The 26,667-nt window shown below is 43.1% G+C and overlaps 1 protein-coding gene across 14 annotated transcripts in view; it reads left to right on the forward strand.

Annotated features, from left to right (window-relative positions):
- The window catches only part of LOC133117972 (ankyrin-3-like), a 135,484-nt gene that overhangs the window by 81,066 nt on the left and 27,751 nt on the right, over nt 1-26,667 (forward strand). For 6 of the 14 annotated variants that reach the window (XM_061227538.1, XM_061227543.1, XM_061227540.1 and 3 more), the window contains 19 exons: nt 603-701; nt 1,353-1,550; nt 2,925-3,023; nt 4,723-4,821; nt 6,629-6,826; nt 7,075-7,173; nt 7,639-7,737; nt 8,364-8,462; nt 10,116-10,211; nt 11,378-11,450; nt 16,649-16,772; nt 17,872-17,883; nt 19,620-19,704; nt 20,274-20,324; nt 21,003-21,109; nt 21,743-21,775; nt 23,463-23,687; nt 25,550-25,704; nt 26,000-26,211. In XM_061227538.1, the coding sequence (XP_061083522.1) occupies nt 603-701; nt 1,353-1,550; nt 2,925-3,023; nt 4,723-4,821; nt 6,629-6,826; nt 7,075-7,173; nt 7,639-7,737; nt 8,364-8,462; nt 10,116-10,211; nt 11,378-11,450; nt 16,649-16,772; nt 17,872-17,883; nt 19,620-19,704; nt 20,274-20,324; nt 21,003-21,109; nt 21,743-21,775; nt 23,463-23,687; nt 25,550-25,704; nt 26,000-26,211 (2,163 nt within the window). The remainder of the gene's footprint in view (nt 1-602; nt 702-1,352; nt 1,551-2,924; nt 3,024-4,722; nt 4,822-6,628; nt 6,827-7,074; nt 7,174-7,638; nt 7,738-8,363; nt 8,463-10,115; nt 10,212-11,377; nt 11,451-16,648; nt 16,773-17,871; nt 17,884-19,619; nt 19,705-20,273; nt 20,325-21,002; nt 21,110-21,742; nt 21,776-23,462; nt 23,688-25,549; nt 25,705-25,999; nt 26,212-26,667) is intronic. The other 8 variants (XM_061227551.1, XM_061227552.1, XM_061227548.1 and 5 more) reach the window with 3 other exon arrangements.

A 26,667-nucleotide genomic window follows, 5' to 3' on the forward strand; every position in this document is an offset into this window, starting at 1 on the left:
CAATCTTGCCATGATGTCACTGCCCTATGTCTCTATGCCAAGTACACACAGAGGACTAACATAAGCTTGCATGGTGAACAACAGCAGGTTGAGGAAAAATAATCTATCTGCACCCTTCTTAGGTCACAACATGTATTATTCACCCACCACTGCACCACTTCAGAGTCCGACTATTGTAATTTGATTATTGTACCTTTATTTGGTTGTGCAGTAGTACAGACTGTGGCTCCATTCGTTTTAGCAGATTCTCTGGTGCAGAGCGACATACATTGCAGGAGAGCACAAGTGCAGTTATCTGATTTATCAGTTTGTTAATAAATCAGTGTGGGCTTTGTGAGAATATTTGCTACCTTATTAATAGCCTCATATATTTATTTTCAGCTAGCCAGTGATATGGTCAAAGCAAAAAGTGTGTTACCAACTTCACTCATCTCCCTCCCTCCCTCTCTCTATCTCTCTCTCTCTCTCTCCCTCTCTCTCTCCCTGTCTCTCTCTCTCTCCCTCCCTCCCTCCCTCTCCCTCTCTCTCCCTTTCTCCCTCTCTCTCTCTCTATCTCTCTCCCTCCCTCCCTTTCTCTCTATCCCTCTCCCTCTCCCTCTCAGAGGGGAGAGACTGCGCTCCACATGGCAGCACGGGCGGGGCAGGTGAACGTGGTGAAACACCTGGTGAAGTCTGGGGCCAAGGTGGAGGTTAAGGCCAAGGTACGCACTCCTGGTCATCTTACTGCGCCCTAGCGACCCCTGCTGGTGGATCGCGTACTCTCGGCCGACCAGCTGAGCTGCACATCTTCCTCTGTCTCACATCCCTGTGAGCTTCACATGCAAACTGTGGTGTGATGAGAACTGGAGGCTGATATCATGTGCTATGGAGGGCAGTACATGTTTGTATGAGTTTTCTCAAATCGATAGCAGAGGTTTTTGGCCATGATTACTGCTGAATAACATTACTGTGCATTCCTGATTGGAATACACAAGAAGGAAAATAATTAATAGAAACAGTCTTACTTAATGGGCAACTAGCCAAAGTGAGTACGCTTTTGCTACATGTATGAATGTGTGTCATGAATAGCATCCATATGGGATTGTATGACCCGTAAATTGTAGAATGTAAGTAAATCATTTTAGCTGTCAAGCGCAAGTGGTTCAGATTTTCAACACTGTGTTAAATCACATTTTGTACAAAATTGTATAGAGAAACCCTCAAACAGTGGCGAGAAATGTACGAAGAAATAACAGAAATGTATTACAGCAATTCAAATGGGCTGAAAAGAGAGTAAAGTGAGCTATATAGTTTAGAGTATAGGCTCTGTAGCATGGAGAAGTATAACGAGCAGTCTTTCTGCTTTCCCGCAGGATGACCAGACTCCCCTGCACATCTCCAGTCGGCTGGGCAAGGCGGATATCGTCCAGCACCTGCTGCAGCGCGGGGCGTCCGCCAACGCCTCCACGACTTCGGGGTACACCCCCCTCCACCTGGCGGCCCGCGAGGGCCACGAAGAGGTGGCCACCGTGCTGCTGGAGCACGGCGCCTCGCTGTCTGCCACCACTAAGGTCAGAAAGACTACAGTTCCCATCAGCCCCGTCACCTCAGAAAAGGGGGGGGAGGGGTGTATCAGTTGCTGGGCAGAGATGACCAGTCTAAACATACTATTGGAAGACAACCAATTCAGTCACATTTAAGTTGGAGTAGATGTAATTGATACAAGGTAGCCTTGTGGCTTGTTTACTGCATGATTTTGTAATTAGAGATTACATATAGGGCTTGACTCATGGCAATGATATTCCATTTCACTGGCTGACACTTTTTCTTCTGAGGGTAATGCTGGAGATAATTATATTTAAAAGGGAACTGTATACGCATGACATGGTAAATAATTCTGTTCATTAGATTGCGTTGTTTTTCAGTCTTGCGCTTTTGCTGTTGGTCACATTTCCTGTTTTTCTATCCCTGAAAACAGTCTCTGATTCTCTCATTGCTGCAGTTAGTTTAAAAAAAAGTAGTTTTCAGGCATTTTAGCATTGAAATCAGTGGCAGAATTTCAGCTTCGATTGCTGCAATACTGCAGTGGCACTCACACAGATTACTGCCTCAGAGTGTATGTGTGCATGCTAGATATAGTGCAGGACCTAGGGAGTTACCCAACCTTTCAATGTCTCAGATCAGAGTCGCCTCTGAGGATTCTGCAGTGTCGGGATACAACTACAAACACTCACACACACACACACACACAGTCAAGTTTACACATACACACACACAGTCAAATTCACACTGCTCTTAAGCTATTGCCAGTAATGCCTGCATTACCCATGGACATCTGTTTGCAGCTAAAGATGATTGTTTACTGAGTCATTTTTGAGTCATTTTTGTATGGGCCGTATTTTTGCAGTTAAAGATGACCATTGAGTCATTTCTGTGGCAAGGGCATTTGAGCCCAAACAGGATGTAGTTTTGTGTTACTTAATCCAAGGGACATCTCTTGTGCAACATTGCTCCACATGCTTTTTCTGTTACAGTGGCGAAAAGCCACATGTTGATATAAATATAATTATATTACGTAAATGCAATATAAAAATAAAGCAGAATTGAGTAATTCTTTGTGGAAATCAGGTTCTGTATTGTTGAAGGGGCATGGTGTGGTAATAAAATTGTTGAGCCAGAAGGCTGTCAACTGCTCAGTAACTGGATTGCAATTTGTAAGCCTTATTTTGGAAGATATTCCCCAAAGTGCAAACTCTGACAAAAAAGGGCATCCTGAACAGGACAAACCTTTTTTTTCTTGTGAAATATAGGACATCCCGAATAACACAAGGTTGTTGGCAGCCCCCGCCCTTGCTTCCTCAGTTACCCCCGTCATAAATATCCTTCTCAGCTGCTTGTGTTAGTTGGCTCCTCGTTGAAGATTTTGTCTCACTCCGTGTTTGCAGAAAGGGTTCACCCCTCTACATGTGGCGGCTAAATACGGAAAGATGGAAGTGGCCAACCTCCTCCTTCAGAAGGACGCTGCCCCGGATGCAGCAGGAAAGGTGGGGCTGCTAACTGACACCTCCGTGGAAACAGGGTGGGGAAAACAGGGCTATCACAGATCCTGTAACCCTCTGAAGAGCACATTCATAGGAATCTTTTTTTTTTTTCTTCAGAATTCTAACTCAGGGTTCTAGAACTATATCGCTTTACAGTGACCAGTGGTGATTGTTCCATCAGCTGTAGGATGTTCAATTACTCCTTAAAATCTCACTCCTTAAAGGGTTAAACACGCCGGATAGTCAGCTCCTGTGTTACGCTTCTTTCAGTCCCTCTAGATTCATAAACACAGGAGGTTCCATCCGTCAGCAGGACTTTCCCGGTGCAATATTACAGTAGCCTGCAAAATCCACCGTTGCAGCATTGTATGTGTGACAGCCCTTAATTAACTTTCTGTAGGCGCATAAAAAGTCACCGTTTCAAAAATGTGTTGGCTTCAGCATTAAGCCGACAGAACTAAAGAACTTTAAGAGCTTGCAGTATGCCCACTCCCACACATTCCCTTTAATTGATCTTTCTGGCTCTTGCAGAGAATCCTGCATGTTGTCTTGTATTAGGCATCAGCTGATCTGCAGTGAGACATTGCCCAAACTTGCAGTAGGCCTTGGACAGTAAATATAACATGCAAATTATGTGCTTCATATGCACTGCTAAAAGGCATTACACTGTGGTTAACTTTATATTATCACAGTAAATACCGTATGTATTAATTGGAAAATATATATTTTGTAATACAGTATTGTCTCTGAGAAATTATTGTCTCTGAGACACAGAGGGGTTCTTCAGGGGTTCTGCAGAAGAATTTAAAGAGAGAACTGAGAACACTAATCTCAGTTAAAAGCAGGAAACTGGGCTTCGCTGGGAGTGGGGAGTGGGGTGGTTCCTGGACTGGCTCTGCAGTATGTTGGCGCTCCAGGCCTGAGAGGCTCCGTATTGAGATAAACATGTCTGAGTCAGTCAGTCCTGCCGCCTGATAGTGTTCTGTCTGCGCATTCCCACAGTTTCTCTACATCCGTGCGTAGACAGACCAATCCCACCCCGTTTCCCAGAAAACCCGCAGTACTGTTTGCAATTAGTGAAGCGAATGCAGTGCAATAAACAGGTTCGGTCCTAGTTTATCACAGCGGTCAGGAGAATATAATCATTTTGGCCCCATTCCACCTGAGATACAACTGAGACTTCTCCTTTGTCAGCTTCCCCATCTCCATTTTGCCCGAATGTATGGTGGGGAAGTGTGGAGGAGAAGGATTTCTCTTACCTATTAGGTGACATGAAATACGGACTCGCCTTAAAAAGAGTTTGTCGGTTTCTGGCTCTTCTGCTGAGTTGGTAAAGCCTGATTACAGAGTTAACAATGTGTAGGATTTCTTCTCTTGTACACTGCTATCTGAAAATGTTAAGAAGGATGGCAAGCTGTTAATATTCTTATGTGTTTAGCCAATGGTGTTACCGCGTGATAATAATAATGATAATAATAATAATAATAATAATAATAATAACTTTATTTGCATACCACCTTTCTTACATAAAGTACAAAGTGCTTCATAGAACTAAAATAAAGAAAACACATTGAACACACAAAGGTAATACTCAATTAAAACACAACTATAAGAACAGAAAAAAGTTTTTTCAAAAAGTTAAATAAGAAGAGAGGCATAGGAGTAATTTGTACCCATGTGTGGCCCCTGTGTGTGTCTCCAGAGCGGCCTAACTCCGCTACACGTAGCCGCGCACTACGACAACCAGAAGGTGGCGCTTCTCCTGCTGGACCAGGGAGCCTCCCCCCACGCTGCTGCCAAGGTAACGGACAGATCGCAGACCCACCCACATAGCCAGCTCACTGCCTATCACTCTCATGTACACAAACTGGACAGCTGTCAATCATCTAGGTCTTTTGTTGTTTTGGTTGTTTTGTTTTTGTACTTTGAAAATATTTTTTCCCTTAAAAGGGCTCCCAAATTATAGCAGTTTGAATTGAGTTCTCCTGTTATGGTGTATGAGCTTCACCTGTCTGTGAGTCTGCAGTCAGGGGTGGGTCAGTGGGGGTGTGGAGGGTATTTGGGGTGGCAGCAGCTGAACCGTGGGGAAGACAGCGATGGACGGTGCACATGGAACCCACTCGACCCAATAAAAACCTGGCACGATGTGTGGGGCTCACTCGCACTGATTCACCGGCCCAGGAGCGTCACACGGTGTCAGCCTCGCCGAAGGTGTGCGAGGTCTTTTATTACGACTGTTCACTGCTCCCTGCCAAGGGCTTTCACGGAAAGCGATGACGCAGAAGAAGCCGCTGTGATTCTTTCCTAGTCCAGTCTATCACCGTGGAGCGGCAGATCGAGCTACGCAGCCCGGCTGGTTAGCATCACTCCCCGGTTCGATTCACACTGTGAGCCTTCATCAAAGCCCACACGTTTCAGTTTCTGGAACTAGAGAAGACCCGGTACGGTTCCCAAAGCAAACATGAGTGGCCTAGTTACTGCCTTTACCCCCACCCCATAACAAACAGTAACTGTGCTAATGGGTTGGGACCGTTAAAGTACAGTTGGGTTGGCCGTTTTCAAATGGCATAAAATCACCGCTGGCACCGACTGACGTTTGTAAATCTTTCCTAGTCGAGTCCTGCTCTTAATTTTCCGAGCTTGACCTTTAAGAGCGCTTTGAAACTTTTTTTCTCTTCCCCCTCAGTGAAGTGGACTCTGTTTTGTAAATGGAGTAAGAGGGATAAACAGGGCTGTGGTCGCTGGCAAGGCAGACCACATCTGACACCCCAAGGGTGATGTGCTCAATATCTTTCACAGATGTGGCTCCTCACAGACAAACACTGAGCCCAACAACCTTGTTTGCAGCCTCAAAACATTTCTCTCATGCTCGGAAATGCCAATAAACACCTCAGCCGAATTATAGTCTTTGAATAATACTTTTTATTAAGGCTACTTAGCCCTACTAAGGGCCTAGAGAAGGCTAGGTCTATAGTGATTCTGTTCCATAATCTCTGTCCAGGTTTTCTGTTCTCCCTTCCCTGATGGGTAGAGTTCGAAATTCTTCACGCTCATAGTCATCTCCACACACCCCATTCCTCCCGTGGTCTCTTGCATGTTTCTCATTACAAGCGTTCAGTGCAGCACCAGTAAGCAATGGGACTGTAGAGTAGATCTATTCCATGCTGTACTCTCGCCTCTATTCAATCAGACTTGTCTTGTGCTTACAAGTAAATGCAAGTGAGAACGTTATTCCTTCTCAAGTAAAAAACTTCTGCAAGTTTGTGTTGGTGTTTGTTGCTGACCATGCTGAGTTTAATTGTGAGTCAGCTGTGAATCATACTAAAGAACTCATGTTGAATGAATCCAGTCCTGCATCTCATGATAAAATCTTTGTTAGGTACCAGAGTAATGGTACTATACTGCAGATACTACATAGTACATCACATGTGTGCAGATACAGATCTAATAATGGATCTCAGTCCAGAAGTGTATATGACAGTTTGTATATATGTACCCGTTAATGCTAGAGTGAACTCTGAAGCAGACACCTGAGTATGTTTCTGTGTGTGTGTGTGTGTCCGTGCCTGTGGTACGTGTGTATGCATGCGATGCGTGTCCGTCTCCAGAACGGCTACACCCCTCTGCACATCGCTGCCAAGAAGAACCAGATGGACATCGGCACCACCCTGCTGGAGTACGGGGCGGACACGGGCGCCGTTACACGCCAGGGCATCAGCCCCCTGCACCTGGCCTCTCAGGAGGGCAACGTGGACATGGTGTCCCTGCTCCTGGCCAAGAGCGCCAACGTCAACCTGGGCAACAAGGTGGGCACTGCCCGAGTAATAGGGACTATGGATTTTGGGATGGGCTATGGAAATAGATCTGTCTTGATGCTGTCACCCTCGCCGTCAAATCCATAGCAGTCACTAAGCAATGTGTTTCGAACAGCTGACTATAGTCACTAAAGTTATAGTAGTTAGCCAGCAAGTTACCGTCAACACAATTCACATTTGGTTTAGTTTCATTGGTTCCCAGGCATGGTTAATCATTTAGTCTTTTTTGTCTCTTTCAGAGCGGGCTCACACCTCTCCACTTAGCGGCTCAAGAGGACAAAGTGAATGTGGCTGAGGTGCTAGCCAATCACGGGGCAGCTATTGAGCCTCAGACAAAGGTAGACTTTTATCACCAGGCAGGGACATTTCATTTCATGGTTTCATAAATTCTGTTTTATATGATTTAGTTTATAAATTGTCTGTATGGCACATGAAATAATGAAAACATCGCTCAGTTTATGTCACATACATTGGGTGATTATTTTCTAGGCTGTATGCACAATGGTTAATTATCAAACAAAATGGTGGGCAACCATGTTTTGTAGATAGGCTGAATTTTACGCTAATGCCAACAGGCTCCACAGAAATGTACAGTGGGAGACGCTATGCTCTGTTTTTCACCAGTGAGGCTGACTGGCATCAAAATGCCACCCAAAATACTCAAAGCACGTTTATCAAAAATAATATAAAAAAATTGAATATTAGAGAAAAAAAGAAAATAGAGCAGTGTTTTCTTGAATCAAACAGAATGAGGATATTGGAGATGCAAAGTGCTCTTTCTCTCATTCTCTCTCTGCTAATAGATGGGATACACTCCAGTGCATGTGGCCTGTCACTACGGCAATGTGAAGATGATGAACTTCCTCCTGCAGAATCGTGCTAAGGTCAACACAAAAACAAAGGTAAGCTGTCAGGTTTTGACCCTTGATTGTACGTATACAGCATGTTTTACTTCATCTTTCTGCTCCTTAATTAACAAATTAGATGCATTAAACACTGTTGCTGCAATGTGGGGGGTTGGGCTCTGTTTAGTCTTGCTGTGAGTTTAGTCTTGCTTTCCCTCCCTAACTCACCACCGTGATTAGCCTTATATATGCCATAGACTGTAATGGCACTTATATAGTTGTATAGATGTTGTTTTGTGTATTAGTTATTGTACTGTTGTATTCAGGGTATTCTAGCTGCCAACTGTGGTATGCTAGTTTGGAAGTTGATGTATTCTTCAAGGGTTCCGATTATATCTGTATGGTTACACTAGGACTCGGAACTGTACTGTCCTCTCAGGTCCTCTTTGCACTTGTACTTGTGTTTGACCTGCACTTCATTGTACGTCGCTCTGGATAAGAGCATCTGCTAAATGCCATGTAATGTAATGTAATGTGTATTCAATTAATTTTTACCTTAAACAATGTTTGAAACTATTCTTAGTAGACCTGCTAGTAGAAAAGAGAGGGAGTTAAAGAGAAAGGGAGAGAGAGAGAGACAGAAAAAGAGAGAACGTGCTGATTGAGCATTGCTATCTCTACAGAACGGATACACCCCCCTCCACCAAGCAGCACAGCAAGGCCACACCCACATCATTAACATACTGCTGCAGAATGGCGCCTCCCCCAATGACCTCACTGTGGTGAGTCCCGCCCCCTTTCCCCCCACATACTGATAAACACACTTATTTGCAAACTGAAGCACCTATTTTTCTAGACTCAAGGTTTTTTCCATTCAAGAAGCAATTACTGTGAGATCTGTATTATAGTATAAGGATGCCATCATGAATGTTCCCATCTATTCTCTCCCGGATTATTGCACTGCAGTCATTTGAATGGTTTGCCATTTAAATTTGGCTTCCCTGCACTGTTGGCTGTCAGAGAAGGTTTCATAATTTATATGCACATTTTTATATATTAATCACACTGAAGACTTTATACTGTGTGAAGGGTGCAAATGAGGGCAAATCTGTTTTGGGATTTCTTGCCAACTCCTGCTCTTAATTAAGAAAATGTTCTGGGATTGAACCATTGTTGATGTGTGTTGTTGTTTTGAATGTTTATGATAATTGGTCGTAGCAAAAACCAGGATACACTCTGGCCCTGCTGGAATAGAGTTATGCTTTATGTCATCTGTAACTGAGCACGCAGTCCGTGTTCCTGCCTGGTGATTCGTGTCTGTGCTTGGGTTTGTTCCAGTCAATCCCATGGTTAGTTATGGTGATGAAATACATGCATTTTCCCTTTTTATACTTCAGTTAACTGAACTTTCTGGCCCAATGGAATTTGCTTTTTTGAGCCATTCTTTCCCGCAAACTGCTAACAAGGTGTGTGCATTTTAGGCATTTGGGACATTTGGGACTTTGGAATGTAATTTTGCATTCAAGCCAGTCAGTCAGCCAATTAAGGTGTCAGTCAATCTGCTCAACGTATCCCCCTTCACTGATTATAATGCAGTTAATATATCATTACATTTCAATGGGAACAAAAACCAGCATACGCAGGGGGTCCCCGGACCAAATATGCCTCCAGGAAATATGTGGTCTGCTCTCAGTGTGGTCTGTGTTTCTCTAGCATTCGATCAGAAATAGAGTGATTCAGCCCTTTCGGTGCTGGGCCATAGACTACAGAATGACTTGCTGTGACATATCAGGGCTGCACAGCTGGTGAAGTCCCAGAAGTCTGGGAAGCCTCCTGTTTTTATAGGCTCTTTAAGGCTTCCAGTCCCAGAGGGCCGAGGGAAACCTCCTGCTTCCTGAACTGGTTTTCCCCTCGTTCCCTCCAGTTTTACCTCTGTCTCATAAAAGTGTTTTGATGAAAAACTTCAGTCTAGAACAAACTTGGCGTGATCACCAAGTATACTGTGCAGATAAATAAAATAAATCATTCATTGATGCATTTGTAGTGTCAATATTTAGTAATGTTACCAAATGCTAAATGCATTTGTGATATATTTGTCTTCATTTAAATCTGACAGAATTTATGCTACAAGGTGAAGTTGTGGTGCTTCAAAAACATTGCGTAATGAGAGGGTCAGAAGATGTGCGTCACTATTTTATTCAGTTCTAAGGAAGGTGACTGACAAAAAAAAGGTTCCACAAGAGAGTGGAAGTCAAGTCCTCTTGAAGTCAATTTCATTTTAGACCTTTTTTTGGAACGTGTTCATATGAATACACACACACACACACACACACACACACACACACTTATTCAGAAGTGACCTGCTTCTAACAGCCCTGCTTAAGTGTGAGGTGGATGTGTCATGTGACAGCGGCTCTGCTCCCTCCCCCGTGCAGAATGGAAACACGGCCTTATCGATCGCCAGGAGGCTGGGCTACATCTCCGTGGTGGACACCCTGAAGGTGGTGACTGAGGAGACCCTGAATGCCACGGTGAGACCCACACTGCCACTGCTGACGGACTCACACAGTGAGGACGTGCAGCTCACAAAGCTAGGGGATGTGGAGGGAAGGAGCACAGGCCCAGGAAGGCCATATGAGCCTGGGACCAGATGGGGTTGGCAGGTGGCTTGGCCTACTACCACAATGGTTCAGCATCGCGTTATGCTAATATAATAGAGGCAAGCACACGTCCAAAGGACTTGGCGCAGGTGCTAGGTAAAAAAAGAACGCAAAGCTAGAGAGTAATACCCACACACTGCTGTTCATGTTCCCTGGCAATATATTTAATAGAGTGAGCAAGACGATGTTTTTCGACTAGTTTGGTCTTCATCAGGTGAGCATTGACAGCAGTGGGCGGATATTACTTTTCCAGCTTAGCGTAGCCATACTCAGAGGTGTATGACTTTGTGGAGCGTCACTCAGGGAGGCAGGGGTCTGGTCGCTGAGGTTGTCCTCGTCTAGACACCTGCAGTCTCCCTGTGCCGGCTGCACTGACGTGTTCTCCCGTGACAGGGTGACTCAGCAGGTGCACTGCGGAGTGAGGTGTTTCGTAGGTCATGCGTTCTCTTATACGCTCCACGACTGACAGAGGACATTGCAGCAATGATAAGGGCTTAATAATTTGATTAGGGCAGGGATGCTGAAATCAGGTCTTTGAGGCCAGCAATACTGCTGCTTTTCGTTCTTCCGCTAGAATCAGAACTCAGTTTAACCTGAAACACCTGGTGTGTTAAATCTCTGGCAACCAGCGGCATTAATCAATCAATGAACTAATATAAAAAAAGACATAAATAATTGATAAAGCATATCTATCCATGATTTGTTTGAATATGTGTTTGTTTGTTATCTATAGGCTATACACTAAATAAAACATTTTAAAACGTCAATGTGAAATGTATTTGTAGTTTTTTTATCCACATGCTAAACCTGGAAGTTGCACTAGCACTAGATCAGCATGTGCTTGCAATTTGGTGGTTGGCACTTTTTTGTGCTCTCATTCAGAAGGTGGACTTGTGGGTTCTCTTGCCCTGGAGGAACACTGAGCGCTGGAGCCTGAATGCACTCATGAGTATTGTGTATTACATTTCCTCACAGACACAAGCGCCCGTGAGTAATGGTTCACATTGAAACGATTTTCTTGTTTTTATTTTTTTCAGACTGTGACGGAAAAGCATAAAATGAATGTGCCGGAAACTATGAATGAGGTCCTTGACATGTCGGATGACGAAGGTAAGAGTTTATTGATTGAAGCTTTATTATTGGAGCAAGATATATTTATATTTATATAGTTTGACAATGGTGAAGTGGAATAATTATATACTTTTAGGTTTTTTTATGTCATTTTTATGTGATAAGATCTTTTAACACTTATTTATACAACGTACACATTTCATAAAGCCAATGTGCATGATATTCTCAATGAAGACTATATATCACATGTAGATGAAGATACAATTTTTACACTGTGGTTACTGATAAATTAGATTCACCTTTTCAATGCTGATTTGTAGTCACTCTCCTGTCCTGTCATACAGTACTGTTATGTATGCACATTGTATTTCTTACTGGACTATTCTTATGGTTGCTAAGTGATTTCTTGAATGCGGTCAACAAATGTGGCATAAACTCATTATGCTTTTGAGGTTTGTTTTTTTTTACTCTGAAGTGATATTTATTTATGACATTTATTTATACAGGTTAGGTTGACTCTGCATGAATGCTCTTTTGCAGCAATGCCCTGTTAATGCCCCCCAAGTAGTCTAATCTGCATATTTTAGCATTTTGGGAGGAAACTGGAGTACCCAGAGCACATAACAAAGTGGCCATTACTTGTATGTGAGATGAAGGCTCAGATACAACTTGTTTACGTCTGTCGTGTCATGTTTAGTCATAATCGACCACGCGTAGTGACAGTCACCTGCACTATGTACTATGCGCAAGTACATATTAAATTAATTCCTGTTATGTTGATAAAATCATAAACTCATTAGCTCCTGATTTATATATAGCAAAGGGCAATACAGTTCGACTTTACCTGATGGAAATCAGTCCACCCTATCTGGTGAAGAACGTCCAAGTCGTAATCGATCGATTGATTCGGTTTTGTCACAGTTCAGGCCTTTGTGCTTAAAGCTTAATATTGCCGAGTTCATTGTGTTCTTCAAGCTGGACGTGGTTTGGCATAAAGCTGAGGTGCTGAGGTGCTGAGGAACAACCTTTCTATTTGAAGAAATAGAAAGTTTCTGTTTGAAGGAGTTTCACATCACTTAATGCACCCACCAAGTAAATAAGACCAGCATAAAGATGACGCCAGTAATATTGATTATGGCTGAATATATGATTGAAAAAAACAGAATATAATCATTAGCATACTCACTATTGCCATTTGAAGACATGTTAGGAAATACTAAATAAGTATGTCTTATATGACAGTGTATAAATGAGGAATGATGTGTCTTGCAGCAATGATAACTAGTGCAGTATAAAAGATTGCACCGTAGTATTTAGCTGTGTTTTCCTGTTACTCCAGCCATTGAACACTTGTTATTTAACATTTTCAATTTTGCCTGCATGTTCACCTTTGAAAATCAAGACTTTTTATTATGACCGTTGATTCGATAGACTAACCTCACAATGTTAGGCTTAAATGTCCATCCGTACTATTTGAGTTGAGTGCTGTGATGGACAGTGCATTACCAGAATGATTTTACAAATTAAATACAAGTGGCAGAATTGAATCATGCAAAGAATCTTCCTTCTTTTATTTGTGGGAATTTCTACTGGCTGCTGTTTTTTTGGCCATTATTTTTTTTTGCCAAATTTTTAATTCCCAGTTTTGTTCATGAGACAACTTCATAGCTACAAATTCATTTTTCAATTCAGCAGAGGTCAGATACTAGAGCCAGTAATGTATCACGTTGCATGGTCCTGGCCACAGAGTTGGCACAGTCCATAAGCAGGTAAATAACAGGCTATGGAGCTCATTCACACACTCAAACCTCCCTTTGATCGACAGATCCACCCAACACTCATCAACAACTTCTGTATCTATCTCATATATACTTCACTGCACATAAAAACTGGGATTCCACCCTGGGTGTGTCAAAGTGTCCCCGAGCAAGACACCTAACCTCCAAATGCTCCTGACGAGCTGGTTGGTGCCTTGCATGGCAGCCAATCGCCGTTGGTGTGTGAGTGTGAGTATGAATGGGTGAGTGAGAAGCATCAATTGTACAGCGCGTGGATAAAGGCGCTATATAAATGCCAACCACATGGCACAATTAAAATCAGCACCATACACTATGAAAGACAGAATAAGGCGTATTACATGTAATAATGTCTATATACTTTGTATATAAACTTTAATACCTTTAGCAAGAACAGCAGGCTACATAAAGTGGTTTAGACACAATTTTATAGATTTTACATAAAGGCGTTTAAGGCCACATTATTAAAAGGGAATGATTGCAACACATTTCTAATAACATAATTTAACTCAACTTTAGCAGGGCACCTTACTATATGAATACAGTGTTCAATAAACAAATTAGCCGGCCAGTGTCAAGTCATATTCATTACTTAAAGCTGTGCATACTGTAATTTCATACATTAACTATTCAGGAAAATATCTTTCCAAAACCACTGTATTGCAACAGCAAGGAAGCAGCCTGCAGTAGACTTACTCCCTTCTGTATTTTTCTGCCTGGTTCAAGGTTTTGCTTTCTTGGTTCTATTCACTTATTGAAGAGGTAAATACACATATTGAATGAATAAGAAGCATCTGTAGGTACTTAACCATAAGCATACAACAGCAATGCACGTAATGAACTACAGTGTGATTTCATAGGTGGTTTAGAATTTTGATGATAGTATCTGCCTTGGGGGTAATTATGCATTCAATGGACAGACCCCTGAATGGACCTTTTAATCGGCTGGGGGTTAGCTGGGAGCATTCGCAAGCAGATCTTCATCCTGCTGCTGCTGCAAAAACGGAAAAACTGACATCTTCCGCTTGCAATTACCTTCCTCAAGCTGAGAGCTGGTTAGCTATGTTTCTGTATACAGCCAATATGTAATATACTGTAGGTAAAATGGAAAATTTAGAATTTCACTAATCTGATAGTGGGGAAAAGCCCATACAAGAACAAAAGTGAAACTGCATTGCAGTGATAATTGAATGAACATCAATTTGCATGGTTTAAAAAGTAACCATTGTTGATATTAGGTCACTTTAATCACATTAGTGGCAAATTTAAACTGTAACATCCTGTCTATACTTTTCATAAACATTACACTTAAAGCTTAGGAGGAAGTTTGGATTGGTCCCTCCTTTACGAGTTACTCTTTTTAATCCTGATGCAACCCAATCCAACTGAGCTGGAGCCAGAGGCCTCCTCCTCCCATCCTGTCAGCGCAGGATCAGCCAGACTGATTCCACCACTCGTTGTGACATACCACCATTTAATGTCCTGAACAGATGGAGCAAGTAGGCTGTCTTATTTAAAGGCATACCGCGCAGGATTTTTAGTCCTGTGTTTACAATCAAAGTCTCCTCCTCCACCCTCTCACCTCTGTTTTGATGGATCAAGTCAATTTTACAGTTTTTATCCTTAGATCTTTTCGATAGCTGTTGCCAGCAAGGAAAAGCAATTCCAAGGTTGGCTCTGGTGTTTGAACGAGGCCTGTCGGCTTGTAATCCTGCTTCACTGCACTTTCGCTTCTTTGCCTCCGCCATTACAGTAGCTAGCTAGTGACAAAACGCTCCGCTGAAACCTGGTCCCACCCCACACGCTCTGCAGACACACACACCCCTCTGCACACAGTGCCAAGCTCAGAAACCTTCTGAACACATTTTAGAATAACAAGCCTGAATTTGGCAGCACAGGTGCACATAGACATAGATTGCTAATGCATCATATGCCTTGCCATGGTTGTTTTTAATATTTTCAAATTCCAAGTCCTTTGCCTTTAAGGTAAATGTGTCATATTAATCTATAGCTCTGCAGGCTTGGAGTTTCAGAAATATTTTGTTTGGGGGAAATACCTTTGTTAGGCTGGTCACGAATTTGAAGATTGTTGAAGCATAATTTTCCAAATTCTGCTGGCCACAGATATAACATTTTATCGACACAGGAGCGCAGTAGTGACCTCAACCGCCATCGCCTGGCTACTACAGTAGCGTTCCTCCTCTGTGCGTGCGCGAGCCCCGCACACTTTTAAACTTTGTTAGTGAAACGCGCAGCGCCAGTGCAGTGCGCAGCAGCAGCGGGAGCCGAGAGAAACAGCAGGCTGCTTCAGGTGCAGAAACAGGACAGGACAGTCAAACGGACCAGAGCTGTATCCTAGGGTTAATTTACAGCTCGAATTCCTAGGATTAATTCATTTCAGTGGGAAAACTAGGGAACGGTCCTACCCCCGTGGATTGACCTCAGATCTGGAAAAGGAATTATAAGACAAAGAAGGGATAAATAAAAATTTGCTGATAGCAATGGCTGCCATTCTGTGTAAGACGCATTTTGAAAGAGCTACTATTCTCGTCTTGAATTTATGCTGGACCGATTCGCGCGTTCAGTAGGGAGATTGATGATTTGCTGCCGAAAATAATCGCTGTATATCCCGGGCAGCCGAGTCGAGAGAAAGCTGATCTGCTTGTGTGCGCACAGATCAAAACCGTTAGCTGCGAATGTTCATCTGCCGCAGAGCGTTCTCCTGAAAAAAGTACCCTCACCTTGCAGTAAGATCGTCACTTTTGGAGGTAGAGGGTATTTGAATGTAAATACTCAAGAGGAATGCTGAGATATTAGGCTGCGGTTATTATAATTTTTGTACTCCTTAGTGTGTGCCGCGGCAGCGGAGAAAGGCTGGCTCGGGGGAGGGGGTGCAGTGGAGAGGAGCGTAGGGGACGAGGAGAGGGGGATCGGGCACTGTTTTTTTTTTTTGCTGCTGCTGGAATGCAGTTTTTCTTCCTCCTTGGTGCGCTTGCTCCTGTCTTTCAAGCTTTCTAACATTTTCTGCCTTTTTAAACACTGCCTTCATGTCTCAAGTAACATCTTCGTTTCTCAAGGACAGCTTCGGCAACTAACTTGCATAGCGACATTTTATTCACAAAATTACCGTGTGCTTCTTCGCAGAGAGCTTCTGTTTATCTTTGAGCAAACTTCTGACTTTTTCTACGGGGTGTTGACAATCTTGTTTGGTATTTTTCAACTTTTCATCGGAAACGTCCTTTTTTGGCGTAATGTCGTTTGTCATATGTTGTGCGATGGATAATCTGTGACATCAGAGGATGTATGTAGGTGATCCTTATGGAAGAGGGGCCGGAGGGTGGTACCAAAAGACGCTTAACGTTACTAACTGCCAAAGGCGCCCCGTAGCCTCTGGATACTGGTATATTGGGCATGGCGTGAGTAACCGAGCCTCTCTGTCAGGTGAGGATGCGGTGACTGGGGACACGGATAAATACCTGCGGCCCCAGGATCTGAAGGAACTCGGCGACGACTCTCTACCGCAAGAGGGGTATATGGGATTCAGCCTCGGCGCACGGTCTGCCAGGTAACGTGAGCCTAACACAAGTTCCTGCCATGTAATGATCCATTTTGGCGTCGGCCCTGCTAACATGCCGCTCATAAGTTACTGCACACAGTATACTAAGCATGATGTCCCTGTGCATTTCATATGTTTTCCCGGAATATTGCTTTCTATTTGGGTTTGTTATGAATCTGCCAATTGTTTGGGATGTGTTTCTTGTTTCTAATTGTATTGATGTCAAAGACAATTGAAGAATGAAAAAAATTAGCTGACCTTGTCCTGTTTGTTGGTTATGTGTATGGTACCGTACATGCCTCCTGCTGTAGATGCATGAATGTATAAAAGCAGGTATTAATAACATTAAGAGCATTGCAGGCCATTTATAGATATGGAAGGCCACTTTCACCAAGATGTTTCTGCTGTACAAATCTGTACACTGTAGTCAAGATTGTTTTGTTTGTGGAACTGAAATCACTCAGCCTTTCCTGTTGAGCAGTTTTTGATTTTTGTTTTTCATAAAGAACGGTTAACATAAGACAAGAATTTTAACATATTCTGTATGTCTGCAATCTGTGGCAGTTTGTACTTGTGTGATCATCATATTGAATATACAAACATGTTCAGTCATGGAAACTTGAACATTGTCAAATAGTGCTCCTAAACAGTTTCACGTTTCTGAAATTCAAATGTATCTCAACGTAGTAAAATAAACAAGCCTGTTACTCAAAACCCTAGGGTTCCATGAATTCTTCTTTATTTATTTATTTTCCGAGGTCATTACTGTATGATGCTGAGCAAACGTTTTTATTTTTCTTTACCTTTCTGTTCACGGCCTCAGCCAAAGCTGCTTGCATTTTGCACCCTTGGACAGAACTCTCAGTCCCGTCTGAAACTTTTGGGAAGGCACATAGTCTGTGTTGAGCAGTGCCCCCTGGCCACTAAGGCCCTTTGGGGGCCCCGTGAACATGGGGTCTGGCCCAGGGGTGCAACACATGCAGAGGTGGAGCGTCAGTGCCCCGGTCATCAGTGTGGCTGCATTCAGCTTGGTTGTCTCCTCAACACATTTCAATATCTTCTGTTTTTCTTCCCCCTCCCCCCTCCCCCCCATAATTTCTCACCGTAGCCCTAGGATAAGGTAAGAGGGGCTGACACGTTGCAGCTGTAGGCCTATCACAGGCTTCTCTGTCACGTCTCCATCCAATCATTGTCTTGTGGTGTGCTGCATTCCTCGGAATTTGTTGCCGGCCATTTTACGCAAATGGCAGCTTTGCTGTTGTTTTTGCTTGAAACATTACATTTAGCTACTCGGCAAATAGTCACTAGTTTTTTTTCATCAAACAATACTAACCTTCATTAACTGTTGTTAAAAAGAAAGAAATGGTAAAAGGTGGCTATGCGCAACATGCATTAACAGGCTAACGGTGCCACTGGTGCTTGGAGTAAGTAACATGCTGTGTGCACTTTGTTTGATGTGAGTGTTGTGGGTGGCTATTTACACAGCATGAGCTTTGTTATGTAGTGCAGCTCTGTAGCTTCCAGGGATTTATCAACCAATAACTTTAGAGATAATTCTACAAATAACAGATTCAGGGGGAAAATTAAAGGAACCTTATGCAAAGATGGAAATAATCATGGCCAAAGAATATGTGGTTTAAACAAACCACAGCAGAAAGTTGAATTGACAGCTTTTAGCCTATCTGATGCTGACTATCACACATACTTTACAACTTACCGCAGAGCAAGAGCTTTCTTTTAGAATGACCTCACCAGCACCGCGGGGAGATAATCTTAATGAATGGGTGGGGGGGTCTGGAAATGGTGGCTCAAGCTGATGCACGTCCTTCTCGAACCGGGGTTGACGTTGTTTAGAAAGACGCACTGGGCCTGAATAAATTCTTCACTGCTGCGTGTTGGAGATCTCCCGATATTGCTGAGGTGCACATTTTTCACTCTTTCGCTGGCCAGCAGTCTGATTTAGAGCTATTTGAGAGCAGTTGAGTCAGAGGAATGGAAGGAAGCCCAAAGCAAGGAACTGTGGGAATTTTCCCTGCCTGTAGTTCAGTGGAACCTTTGCCAGAGGGGGCTGGCTGCTATAACAACTACAGCAGGGCCCTACCCATCAGATAGCTAGCTAGCTACATTTACACAAGAGTAAAATCCACAGAAAATAGAGAATCATTTATAAGTAGTCTTTATGTAGACCTTTGATTTGGTCTGTGTGTGTGATTTGTTTAATGACATCTGTCTCTGGTGTTTACGTTCAAAACATTTGTTGACTCTGTTCTGGGAACAGAGAATTAATCTTTGATTTAAGGATAAATTAAGAGCAAGGGGTCGACTAAGTGGATTGAGATTCGGAGATTCCTCAGATTCTCTGAGGTCATTTGTTTTTCATGTATGACTGCAAAGTTACGTAAAGATTCTGCAGTGGGTTTTCAAGTTGCATTACTTTCTTTGAAAGTTAATTCGTTAATTATAAAAATGTTTTTAATTTAATCCAATGATTCATGTCATTCTAAAAAGTGGGGTGCATAACCGCTGACAAGGTTACTGTATTCCCTTGATGTTTTTGTAAATAATTTCTGATTCCAGACCAACATGAAATACTGTACATTTAATTTAAAGTTTCATAATTATTCAGCCATTTCATTTATCACTCTCCCTTTGCCATCTCTACCCCACCCTCTCCCTGGAAACACAAACTTTTCAGTTCATTAATTTCCATCTTTGAATATCTCCTGTCCACCTGTTTGGCCTAATGCAAGTTCCCTGGAAGTTGCATGCAGTAACGGACTCTCCCCTGTCCATCTCACTGTCACCCACCCTACTTGTGTGGTAACATGTAAATACACCCAGCCTCCGCTCCTTCAGTTCGGATAGGTCCAACACCCTGAACCGCAGCTCCTACACGCGGGACAGTATGATGATCGAGGAGATCCTGGCTCCCAAGGACACGGTATGAATCCCACACTGCTCTCGCTCTCGCTCCCGCTCCCACATCACTTTTTCCCCTCGACAGCGTCTGCAAAACGGGTCCTTCTGGAATACTGACACTAAAGTGATGTTGAAAGGCGTGAAGACTTTAGTTTATTTCCTGATTTTTTCCACTGTATCACGTGCTCACAGCTGAATCTTGAGCAGTAGTAGCGTGTGAAAGACTATTATTTCAGTCTTAGTTTAACATTTTGAGTGTATGCATTTTCAAAATGGAGGCTCCCATTAAAGTGAGATGGGAGAGAGTAACCCTCTTGCCCTACAAGAAGACGTACTGGGTATTGAACCAGTGTGTGAAGCTAAAATAATGCAAGTATCCAAATCCTCCTCTTCCTCTACGTGTTTGTGACAGTCACAGTTTTTTACACACTAACTCCAGGACTTGAAACACAATAACCTAGACCTTGCACTCATGTACCCCTATACCATTTCTGCAAAAATATAAGCACATTCCCTGTTTCCACTCTGATCTGTTTTCCCCTCTTCCAGAACTATTTGTGTGATTGAAAGTTTGTGTTTTTTCTTCAAAAGCTTCAAAGTGTCTGTAAAGACATCTCCTTCATTGTTGATCCTCAAAATAAGGTATATTAAGTATTATTATTATTATTAATTCATAATAGTTCTATATTATTATTTGCTTCTCAGATGCAGACAAGCACTGGCTTTTCTGCATTAAAGTGCAATTTGCACGTTTTTCCCCTCTTCTGAATCAGCCCTGCTTTGATTATGATTTCACTGGCGGTAGTGTACTCGAATGTCATATCCCAGGCATTTTTTTTCCCTTGTGACACTTGGCCTCCAACATTCAGTTTTTGCCCAAACAAATGTTTATTTTAACTGGAATTATGCCATATTATTTTTGTACACTTCACTTCCTTTAAAAGCATGATTTATGTTTTGCAATGTTTTTGATCCATGTCAGTCAGTGAATTGTTGGAGTGTGGGAAGAATCCGGGGAATAGTTTGCCCTTTTGATGACTGCATCGTAGTCCTGGGTCTGATTTTTGAAGAGACTTCCTGAGATCTGCAGGAAGTACTAAACAGTTAAATGATTAGCAATAGCAGTTTCTTCCTGGCCTTTTGTACGTGCAGAGGTGTAGCAGAATGTGTGCGGTGATTTTGGGGAGGGAGGAAGGGAGATGAGATCTGGGGCAGAGCAGGGGTGGGGGGGTCACGGGGAGGGGTCACACGTGAAGTAAGGCGGGTGTAAGACACGCTCAGGGTTCAAACCCAACGCCTTAGCGGCCATGTTTTCCACAGCACCTGGCAGTGACCAGGGAGTGTAACTCAGACGCTCTGCGCCGGTACAGCTGGGCTCCAGACTCCACCGACAACGCCCACCTGGTCTCCAGCCCCATCCACTCAGGGTAAGCATCCGGCCCTCACCTGGCCCAAACACACCCACCTGGGCAGACTGCAGCTGGTCACCATGGTTTTTAGGTGGTTGCACGATTACTTGGTGAAGCAGAGCTGGATGAAGCAGAGCTGCTGGTGTCCAGACCTGAGTCAAATACGTAATTATTTTGGATTCTGTGCTCAATTGATCTTGCCTGGTGCAATTGAGCCAACCAAGAGGACCAGAAGGCGGGTTTTGAAACCAAAACAATCACGTATTTGACCCTGGTCTGCTGGTGTCCTGGGCAGATTTGAGGTTGTCCGGTTTTGTTGGGTAAAAAGATAATCAGATCACTCTGTTTGTCGCAACACTGGAAGATAAGGTGTGAAACAATGAAACAATGAAACATGCATCATGTTGTATACAGTATTATGTATTGTGCATCTCTGTTGCCCTGCAGAATTTGGCTCTGTATTCCCCTGATGTTACCAGTCACTGCATTTTCCTTCTGCTTGATTTCAGCCCAGCTTATTACTCCTGCTTACAGTATTTACCTCACACCAACAGTGCTTATTTATTTTTAATAATGAGAATGGCATTATTAATAATAATGATAATAAATCTCTTTATTTTGCCTCCTTCATTTTTTGCTTTTGTCCCGCAGCCTGTCGTCTCCTCTCCCCCAGTATGACTCCAGGTGAAAACTAGCCTGTGACCCTGCTCTGTACTCGTGTTCCTGTGTGGTCTCACCTAGACTAGCACCCTGTGCTACCGTATCTGTGACGAAATTTCTCACCTTGCCTTGCCCTTCTAAGAATGGCCGTAAGCTTAAAACACACAGTATGGTTTGTGAGGAGACACTGCATACAATATGGACCTGGGTGAAATACCTATCTGGGATACTTGCACTCCAAAACTGTCTGTTCTTGCATGACAAAAAAACCCATCTGTTTTCAGTAGTAGCCGACTGAGAATTATTTGTCCACATAATCCTAGGTTTCTTTCAAACTCTCAGAAAATGTGCAGGGATGTTCTCCAGTGTTTCCGGCTGTTAAAGAGTTAAAGTATTTCATGCACGTATTTCACTGAGGTCTGCATACTACGCAAGCTGCCCACTGTTGAATAATCTCGGTGGCCGCTGATACGGTTGCCACACGAGTTTGTGAAATGGAGGAGCCGCAGCGTGTCACCTCAGCAGAATTGCTGCTACAATTACTGGTTGTGCATTTTACCAACCTGTCTATTTCCGGGCTGCATTCTCAAGAGGTTTTAGAGTACAGGACATAACTGTCAGAGACATACAAAATCACCAGCCTCTGCTAGTGAGCTGCTCTGCAATTTATGTCCAATTATTCTGTGTCCTTTGTTTGTTGTAGTAGCTACATGTCTTTAAAATAAGCACTTATTTTTGCATAAGCAGTATGCAGTATGCCTGTGTACAAAGTATGCTCTTGCAAGGGCTATACATTGGCCAGCTCTTTTCACCTCTTGTGAGAATGTTTTGGAGCAGTATGTTGTCCAGTGGTTTTATTGCCATTGTCACTAGCACTTTGTCAGGTTGTAAAACCTAACCCATAACACAAGTCTGGCTAACGTTTCTGGCATGTTAGCAGCTACTACACATCTTATAGGTGCTTGCGGGGACACAGTCTACGATTTACTGATTTCAGGATCCGAGAATACCTTTGCTTTTTTTAGTAGGTGGTATTATCAAGGCTAAATCAAGATTTAAACCATACTGTGTGTTCTCGGCTTCAGATTACATATTAAAGGGCGGGGATTACAAGTAATTGTTCATTAAATCAGGATGTTATTGTGCTATTTTGTGCTATTTCTGAAGGATCTATCTTGGCAGTGTCACATATGCAAATACACAATTCATATTTAGTTTTTTTCCATATATTTACATTTGTATTTATTATTACCTCGTACTTGGATACAAATTATGTTTGGCTGTTGGCAAATCCACCCTTAATAGGTAACTTATATTAAATGTTTCTAATGAATAGTACTAGGTTTTAGTACACATATCACTTACATACAGGATATGTCTGCTTATACTTAGTCGACATTTTTACTCAAAGTGACTTGCAAAGGGTGGATTTAAAATGATACTTTACAATTGATAGATCATATATGCATTTGCAGCTGGCCAATGACATGGCCAGAACAAAAAGGAGGTTACCTGCCAGGGTTGAACACTCAAACCCTCATCTCTCTCTCTTTCTCTCTCTCTCTCTCACTCTCTCTCACTCACTCCTGCTCCCTCTCTCTCTCCCTCTCTATCTTGATGGACGTGAACTCTGACAGTTTGGGAACGTACACATGCACACGGATGTGATGTAAAATGGCGGCCTCCCCGTTAACCAGACTCCATTTTGCAGGTTCCTGGTCAGCTTCATGGTGGACGCCCGCGGCGGCTCCATGCGCGGCAGCCGCCACAACGGCATGCGCATCATCATCCCGCCGCGGAAGTGCACGGCGCCCACGCGCATCACCTGCCGCCTGGTCCGCAGGCACAAGCTGGCCTCCCCGCCCCCCATGGTGGAGGGAGAGGGCCTGGCCAGCCGCCTGGTGGAAGTGGGGCCAGCCGGAGCTCAGTTTCTGGGGTAAGCAGCTGCTTGGCTGGTAATTCTTTTTCCGGGTAACATTTTACAATAAGGCTATTTGACCTGGCATTAACTAATGTAGTTGGTAAATAGCTAGCTACTGAGAATTACTCTGTACAGCTTTGTTTAGGTAATTGTACATCATTAATTCATGTTAACCAAATTAGTTAATGCCAATTCAATATTGGAATTAAAACCAAACGTAATGTATTTGCTAATGGTGAAATAATCATAAGTCTATCTGGTGGCTTGCTAATGGATATAAATATTAATGTAACTAATGCATTAGTTACTGTACATTATTTGCTAACTATTAACTGATGAAGAGTTCATTTAATGCTTAATGTGTTCACTCCATGTACTTCTGGCTGGGAGGAACTTGTGATCACTTGCACATCTGTTAACTGGCTCCAAATTTAGCATGATGTGTCATTGTGGAAGAGTGGGTGTGATGTAATTTATGTATGCAACATTGTAATAATTAACTGCACTTTTGTTAACAAATGGTACTCTCTTGAACTCATTAAATCAAAAACTGTTTCAATTTGAAACACTAAAAAGTGTGTATATGTGTGTGTGTGTGTGTGTGTGTGTGTGTGTATTTCTAAAAAAGGCTTATGTAGAGGTACATGAACTGGGATAGTGAGCGATGGAAATGGTTCTTGAAGTGTCAGAAAAGACAGCTGACATCAGTCAGGGAACATTGAAAATTCCCGTCCTGTTAATGAATAAAAGCATCCCCGGATGTGTCAGTTCTACTGTACTCTTATTGGTGCTGTTATTTTGTATTTAATTATTCTGCTCCCTTGAAAACTCACTCCTCTTGAAACCATGCAGATTTCTGCTGAACCCCTCTATCTGGAAGTTAAACATTTCAGCTTTGAGGCAGATTATGTCTGTTTATGGAGACAGCCTAGGCGATGGAAAAATAGATGAGGATTGTCTGCTTGTCAGTGCCGGAAATTATTTCCATGGTGCAATGTGTGTGATTTAGTACCCTGGGAACGTTTAAACATCATCTACAGACTGAAATAATTTATTTCTATTTTGTGCCCATGAAGACTCACAAATTTAGCCTTCTTGGGTGTCTCCTGTGTAAAACTTTCCATAATAGGCATATTTATGACTGAAACTGTTGAAAACGCTTCCAAAACGGTGCTGAATGTTCTAGCTGCTACCTGCACCAGAAAACTAGGACAAATATCTGCTTTAAGAGTATCTGTCTGAGGTACAGTGGGTCCACACTATGACTGGGGTTGAATTACTTTGCAACTTTAATCTACATGTACTTTGTACAAGGTTAAATGCACACTGAAACTCAATACCATTTTTATTTGTAACACTTTCGGCTAGACTGTTAAAGCCTGAGACTGTGGGTATGTATTATGTATTATGTTTGTGCATTTTATTTTGTTTGCTTTATTTTAATATTTTATGGGTGAATTAGCAGTTTGTTCCTTTGAACAGCTGCATGAAATTTAGCAGTTTAAAAGTTGTTGAAATATCTCACAGAAGAGTAGCTCTTATGCCTGAACTATTTGTATAGCTTTGTCGGAGTGTGCAATCCTTTAAAAAAAACAACTAAAAAACGCTTTTCTACCAAAAGTAGAAGATTTACTTATGGTGTGGAATTAATTTCCATAACTTGGATTGTAGCCACTCTTTTAAGGAAGTGTGTAGGCTGTGGAAGTGTTCATGGATAGTGCAGTAAGCCATGTTTGCATCACCATTGGGAGCTTAGAATAAACAGGATATCATAGAGTGATCCATCTCCCTACATTGCCCCTCTGGGAGGGAGGTCATTGTGAGTTCCTCGCTCTTCCTGTAGCGCACCCTGACATACCGCTGCGTGTGCTTTCCAGCCCTGTGATAGTGGAGATCCCCCATTTTGGCTCTATGAGGGGGAAGGAGCGGGAGTTGATTGTCCTCAGAAGCGACAATGGAGAAACGTGGAAGGAGCACCAGTATGACTACCGGACCGAGGAGCTCAGCCATCTCCTGAACGGGATGGATGAAGGTAACTGTGCCCTCAACCCCCCCAGTGCTCAACACTCAAAGCCTCTCTCTCTCTCTCTTTCTCTCCCTCCCCCTCTCTCTCCCCCTCCTACTCTCTCTCTCATTTTCTCTCTCTCTCTCTCTCTCTCTCTCTCTCGCTCTCTCTCTCTCTCTCTAGGGTTGTGTCAGCTCTTGGATTTCTTGCCAACCGCTGCTCGTAATTATTTAAGTAGTCCAGCCATTTACCGGATCTGACATTATAGCTTACGTCCACAGCCGTCATTTTTAAATCGCTTGTTTGCTTTGTTTTGTCGCAGAGCTGGACAGCTCAGACGAGCTGGAGAAGAAGCGCATCTGTCGCATCGTCACCAGGGATTTCCCACAGTACTTTGCGGTGGTGTCCCGGATAAAGCAGGAGAGCAACCACATGGGCCCGGAGGGAGGGGTCCTGACGAGCGTGACTGTGCCGATGGTCCGGGCGTCGTTCCCAGAGGGGGCTCTGACTAAAAGGATCCGAGTCGGCCTGCAGGTTTGTCCTCATTACGGGAGAATCTGGGTCTGTGTGAATCAGAGAGCAAACGGCAAGGGCTGGCATCTCTGCACTTCATAATGGTTCACATTAAATAATGTGGGATTGTGCTGCGCCTCCAGTAGGAGCATTGTTCTCATGTGTGGATGGGCCTCAGGTTCTGGCAGTAGTGACTGCAACTTGCCGTCCTACATGGTGGGTCATCCTGGTCTCCTTTTAACATGACATAAAATAACATAATGACTAGAACAGACCATTCAGCCCAACAATGTTCCTTATTTTCCTACCGCTAAAGTAGTTTTGCTTAAGTGTCCACCTCCCATAGTCTGCCAGGACAAGATGTTCATCAATTGTCCTCTTCTAGCTCAGTGTCTGTGTGAGTATAAGCAATGTGGAGTGTGATTAAATAAGGCTTTCCTGTGCTGGTTCAATTCCATTCTGGTTCAGTCAGATGAA

Source organism: Conger conger, chromosome 18 (assembly GCF_963514075.1).
Source record: "Conger conger chromosome 18, fConCon1.1, whole genome shotgun sequence".
In the NCBI taxonomy this organism is placed as follows: Eukaryota; Metazoa; Chordata; class Actinopteri; order Anguilliformes; family Congridae; genus Conger; species Conger conger.